The 6,358-nt window shown below is 51.9% G+C and overlaps 1 protein-coding gene across 1 annotated transcript; it reads right to left on the minus strand.

The window, feature by feature from the left end:
- Positions 1 to 563: 563 nt before the first annotated feature.
- Positions 564 to 983, minus strand: LOC108863715 (uncharacterized). Its single transcript, XM_018638233.1, has one exon. The coding sequence runs from the start codon at positions 981 to 983 to the stop codon at positions 564 to 566; it is 420 nt and encodes a 139-aa protein (XP_018493749.1).
- Between the last annotated feature and the right edge of the window lie 5,375 nt (positions 984 to 6,358).

Consider the following 6,358-nt stretch of genomic DNA (forward strand, 5'->3'; position numbering starts at 1 on the left):
GAAACGAGAAAGCGGGGACACGGGGCGCCCACCAGGAGCACGCGCGCCCAAAGCAAGCGCACCCGGAGCCAGCGCACTCGGAGCTAGCGCATGTGTAGTGAGTCTAGCGATACCGAGTTAGTTTGAGGGAGCGCTAGTTTACTTCATATTTCTCGGCTCAAGATACCACAATGTTCCAACAACGATTTTCACAACGTACAATGACCATAGACACAGGGTAAATACGAGTATCGTTTGTATGGCGCGACGCCAAACATACAGAATGCTGGAAAGTCGAGGCTTCATGGGTCCATCGCAGAGTTGGATGCGCAACCCCTCAGATATCCGACAACCGTGTGGATATGGAAGTTGTTCACAACTCCAACACCTTGCGATCGATTTCCTCGTACTTCCTGCGCTTCGCGGCCGGTCGATTGCCGCTTCCGAAGCGAGCGTGCAGCATGTCACGGTGATGCTGCACCCTCTTCAAGCCTCCGATGAAACGCCACAAGTTCGGGTGCACCACACCAAATTCGGTCTGCAGCCTCCGATGGGCTGCCTCCGCATAGTCATTCGTTCGCGAGTCACCGTTCGGCGTACGTAGATGGACTGACCACATGCGCTGTGGGAACATGGGCTTTCGACGAATGATGGTTCCGTCCGGCAGGATATGTAGCAAGGAGGTATTTTAGAACGGGCATGGGCTCGTGCGGCAGCGCGACTGCCAGCTCAGCTATGGCGTTCTTCATATCAGCCAGCGGTACGAAGGCTAATGCACAGATCATCCGGGCGCTGAGTGCGAAGCTTCCTTCGCTCCGATACCGGCTCAGCGGGTTCAGGTCACCAAGCTTCTTCTTCATGCTCTGAACTAAATGGAACAGACAGCCATGTATCTCGGCATCAAGAAACGATGCGGTGAACGCATCGACGAAACCCATTCCGAGATCGGTGAAGATCGCCTTAGGAGCGAAAGCGGGCCAGGCAGCTCGGATGAGCGGTATCATGCGTGCGAACGAATTTTGACTCTTGTCTGGCAATAAGGCGTAGCACACTGGGAACACGAATTATGCCCGTTGGGCAAGAATCGCAACGATCTGATAGGAGCATGGAGGTGCCAAGCTGAAGGTACCGTCCACGAAGATTTTCCGCGAGAGACCAATCCATCCAACCACGGACTCGCGTCCGAACAGAAGAAATCTCGCAGGATCACCTTCTCCTAGGGAATATGAACAAACCAGACATACTGGACGCGGTTCTGATTGGAGATTATAAGGGGTCGAAACGAAGATGGAGTATCCACTAAAGCAGCCTTGATTTCACCGGATCTCACCTGTGTCGCCGATAAGAAAACGCTCAAACACTCCGGGCTCACTCTCGTACATCGTTAGCTCTTCCGGAATCACAATCGACGACCGATCTTGTGGACTCGCCGCCGGCCACATGGCATTCTTACAGGCTCGATTTATTGATCTGGGTAGCTTTTCGCAGCTTGGCAGCACAAGTTTTGCGGCTCGGGTCGACGACTCGAAAACACTTCCGATCAATTGCAATGGAGTCTCCTGGCAATCCTCGGCTCTCTCTTACAGAGCAGTTCGTTTCGCCGCAACTTCCACTGCACTTGGGTTCGGCTCGTCACTGTGTACACCGAGCACCTTGAGAACTCCGTCATTCGAGGCCTTGCAGGCTCCGAGATGGTGACAGCGCCAGAACTTTCCTGTGCCATCTCTGCTGCGGATTTGTCACGGATATAGTTGTGTCCATCGTGGGTTCGTTTGCATTTTCCGCGCTGCGATACCAAGTCATTGCTGTTCGACGGGGAAGCCATTGCTAGGTGGATATTTCCTCTCTTTGAGGGATCTCGCGGGTTGTACAGCGATCGGATCACAACAAAGGGAGCTGCGCTTTTCCCCTCTCAATTTCAATATCTCTCTGCACGTTCTGCATCTTCGTTCTTCCCGGCGGGAACTTCCTGACGCTAGCGCAGTCGGTGCTAGAATATTGATCCATGGCACCTTCTCCGATCTCATCTAGGCTGTCGTTTTGAAACACGAAGGAGAGTATATACCCAGTATTTATAGTCATTGTACGTTGTGAAGATCGTTGTAGGAACATTGTGGTATCTCGAGCCGAGAAATATGAAGTAAATTAAAGCTCGAAAACAGCGAGGTGTTTATTTGGAAGCTCCAAGAGGAGTGATGGAGGCTCGGCAATGAGTTGTTCGGCGATGAGTTCTCTCGGCGATGAGTTGTTCGGCAAGGAGTTCTCTCGGCGATGAGTTGTCCGGCGATGAGTTCTCTCGGCCATGAATTGTCCGGCGATCAGTTGTCTCAGCGTTGAGTTGTCGGCGATGAGATGTCGGCGATCAGTTGTCCGGCGATGAGTTGTCTGTGTCCGTCCTAGCCCTACCAATCGGTATGCGACAAGTCCGGTTAGGTACGCAGTACGCCTGTACACGGCCGTACTCCCAGCGCTGAACGCCAGGGGGCACTGCGGCAGGCCTCCGCTGAAGGGCGATTGAGCACCGCAAAGAAGCTTCGCCGGGAACGGATTCTCTATTGAATTTTCCATCGAACTTCCGCTGAAGGGACTGGATAGTGTTGTTAGTAGCCAATGCTTCTACGTTCCGGCAGAAGACTCACCATTCGCACGACCATGTTTGGCCCAGGAGCAAGACATTCATGGAACTCAGGGAACCAGAGCATCCAAGGGATTCGTCTTGGGCGTGCGCGTGAGCCGACCTGGATCGAGTGGTTATGCAGACTGTTCAGTTATTTGCCCGATCTTAGACGGTCCACACGCTCTGGGTCACTCGAGAGAGAGAGCCATGCGAGATCGGTACAGGTCATTTGGCCGAAAAGTCAAATGGGCGGAGCGACCATTTGGGCGGATTGCCATTTGGGCGGAGCGCCTATTGGGCGGATTGCCATTTGGGCGGATGGCCAGTTGGGCGGTTTGCCATTTGGGCGGATGGCCAGTTGGGCGAAATATCATTTGGGCAGACTGCCTATTGGGCGGAGCGACCGATTTGGCGAAATACCATACGGGCTCAGTTCCCTCGAAGTAGGACAACTTCTTCCTTTACATATACCTACAACTTTGTCGTTCGTAGGTCATGATGGCGGAATTTAATTTCGAGGTCAAAAATCGTGCGGGCGTAAAAATGGAACATGCGGACGCGCTCTTCGAGCTTCTAGAGACTAGAGAGCCATTCGAGGAAGCGGGAGAAGCTTCCACAGAGGAAGATTCGTTGCCTACAGATACGGCCGGACCACAAGTATGTACGGCAGTGAGGACCCATGATGAAACGGTGATAAATGGTATATTCAGAGGGCAGAAACATCGTATCAGTCGCTGATGAAAAAAAGTCTTTCGACTCGACGAGCTATCACAACATTTCGAGGATCCGAATGTGGCGTTCCGAGAAGACGAGACGGAGCTAGAAAGTGAACAAGCAACAACGGCGGCAAAGACAGTATCGAGTTACACGGAGGATCGGAACGGAGCGCCGGAAGCGAAAAGCGAGCGAACTCGGAACCACCAAAAAGTGGATTCCACATCGTTGATGGGGAGAGAGGTTCAAGAACAACGAAAATACGAAGGGACGCGAGATCGGCCGGAAAGGGCTGTATACTATCAAGGAAATATATCAAGTAGATAATTAGGTGGAAAAATCAATCGCAGGTTTAGAGGGAGACGGTAGTAATTATGGAAGCAGTTGGTAGCGTATCAAGATGGATAGGAAAAAGAGAATATTTCGTTCAAGTTGTGGACAACTAAGGGTAGCGATGGCAGAGCGATCGAGCGGAGGCCGATGAGCTCGACGGATATATGAAACCTCCAACGGAAAAAGAAACAGAAAGTTCGGGATCGATCGGAGCAAGAGTCTTTTCGACGTGTGGTGCCCTTCGAGATGGTCGATCATGAACGGGCGTGCGGACTTTTTGGACAATCGTCACGAGACAGGCGTGAGTGTATGGCACGACGAAGGCCGTGCCGTGATTGTAATGTCGTGGGACACTTCGCAAGAAACTGTCCGGCGAGGATCTGCTTCGACTGTGGAGGAGCTGGTCACCTGAGGGCGGACTGCACGAGTCCAAGAATGCTGCTCGAAGCCATCCAGGAGGAGAATCCATAAGTCATTCCGGAGGAAAATCAGGAAGACGTGCAGGTAGAAAATCAGGCGGACGACGAAGAGGAGTCCGAGTCTGATGACGATCAGTTCTTCTGGGGAGACAATCCAGTCGGCGAGGCGGCACCTCGAGTTTAAAAATTCTCTGGATCGCTACTGTATCTCTATCATGAAGTCCGAGAGCGAATTGTGTCGGGTTCATTCGCGCACAAATGTCATGCCACGTCGTGACTAAGCGATACGCATTCGGGTGCTCCACGTCGTACCACTGTTGTCGAAAATTCGACTCCTCGTGGGAGAAATTGTTCGCTCATCGTCGTGTCGGATTTCGTCTCGTGAAATCTTCCTCGCCCTCACGATGGCTTCAAACATTACGAAAACCCAGAAAGGGAATGACAAGTTGATCCATGACGGACAAATGTACGTGAAGGATTCTGTGATTCGAGGTGGGACGGTTCAAGGCTGGCGCTGTATGCACAAGAACGCATATACTCCCTGCAAAGCGCGAGCCTATACCGAGATAAGTTCCGGAACAGTCATCAGCTCGAGGGGGGTCCATACCGATCCCGAGGATCCGTCAGAGGTCGAAGTCACGAGAGTCAAATCGTCGCTGAAGCGCCGGTCCGAGGAAACAAGTGAGCCGCCATCATGCTTGATGTCACACTCGTTTGCCAGTACCTCGAGGGCGACTCTCAGTCGTTTGCCGGAACGCTCAGTCATGGCAAGAATGATCAACAGACATCGGAATGCCAGTTCGAACACACCAGCGAACTTCGACTCGAGGAGCTCCGTCGTTATTCCGGATCATTACCGATTCTACGAGACTTCACCGGGGCAGTTCGAGAATTTCGTGGTAGCTGACAGCGGAGTGGGCGACGAGGAAAGAATCATAATTTTCGGTCGAGAATCCACTGGTGATTGGATCGGCCTGGTTGAAAAGCTTTACCTGGACGGGACCTTCAGTCTTCCACCGCCAGCATTCTCACAAGTTAGTGTTGAAGCCGGGAGTTTCTATCTACTATCACTTCGGGGTCTCCAATGCCGATCATACCTATTTTTTCGTTGCCCCAGCTCAATTCGTCCTAACCGAACCTTGATTGACAATGAGTAATAAAGTGGATCACTCGCTGATATATTCACATCAGAAGCTGAAGTAGATCTCTCCTGAGATATTCGTGGTTATGGTCGAGCGCTCGCAGTGCGTGTAGCCGGTCGCATATGCTCTGCTGCCGAACAAATCGGAATCGACGTACACACGAGCCCTCGATCTGCTCGAAGGTTCTTGGCCGGCCTTGAGTCCGTTATCGATCGTGATGGATTTCGAGACAGCAGTCATGACCGCCGCAGGAGACCGCTTCTCAGGCGTGCGTATCGATGGATGTTCCTTCCATCTTGTGAAAAACATCAAGCTCCGAGTTGCGAACGAAGGACTCATGAGTCGGTATGAAAAGGCGGGGGTTCGCTGGTTTTTGGGATAAAATATCATTCCTCACACAGACCATCCCCCTATCTATCCCCCATTCTATATTCTATATAATGTCAATTTTCCCGCAGTTATTGCAACGACGATGAGTTTGCGCTGAAAACGCGCATGATCGCCGCTCTCGCGTTCGTTCCGCCGTTGAATTTGGAAAATGCGGTTGCCGAGTTGGCTCCGCTTCTGCCAGAGGAACTTGTACCGATCCTAGACTACTTCGAGGACGTGTATCTGGGTAGACTGAATCGCATCGCCCCCGACGGAACGATTGAGAGGAGGCCGGCGCTGTTCCCCAAGGAGATGTGGTCGGCATATCAAAGAACACTCGAAGGAGAAGCCCGAACGAACAATTATGCAGAGGCAGCGCATCGCCGAATGCAGCTCGAGTTTGGCGTCAGTCATCCAACCTTGTGGAAATTCATCGATGGACTCAGAAGGATCCAAAAATATCGGGACTTCCAGATGGAGCAGTACGTTGGGGGCGCGCCCGCGCCTTAGAAGCGTAACAAATACGTGGAGGCAGACAATCGGATTCTAACCGTTGTCCGCGACGCTTCGAAGCGGAGCTTTGAAGAATACCTCAGGGGCATAGCCCGAAACTTCCTAATAGACTCCTAAAGGAGATTGTGAACTCGGCGATCAATCCATTTGTGTAAATACGTGCACAGGAGCGGAAAGAAAAGAATCGGAGTGGCGTATTATTGGCGAAATTGTCAGTACATTGCTAATTTAATAACATAATAAAATGACAGAAGGAGCACAAAAGAGACGCG

This window comes from Galendromus occidentalis, unplaced genomic scaffold (assembly GCF_000255335.2).
Source record: "Galendromus occidentalis unplaced genomic scaffold, Mocc_1.1 scf7180000076750, whole genome shotgun sequence".
NCBI classification, from domain to species: Eukaryota; Metazoa; Arthropoda; class Arachnida; order Mesostigmata; family Phytoseiidae; genus Galendromus; species Galendromus occidentalis.

What these genes read in the sequence shown, in the direction of transcription:
- LOC108863715 (XM_018638233.1), bottom strand. Translation starts at nt 983, where the DNA reads ATGATACCGCTCATCCGAGCTGCCTGGCCCGCTTTCGCTCCTAAGGCG.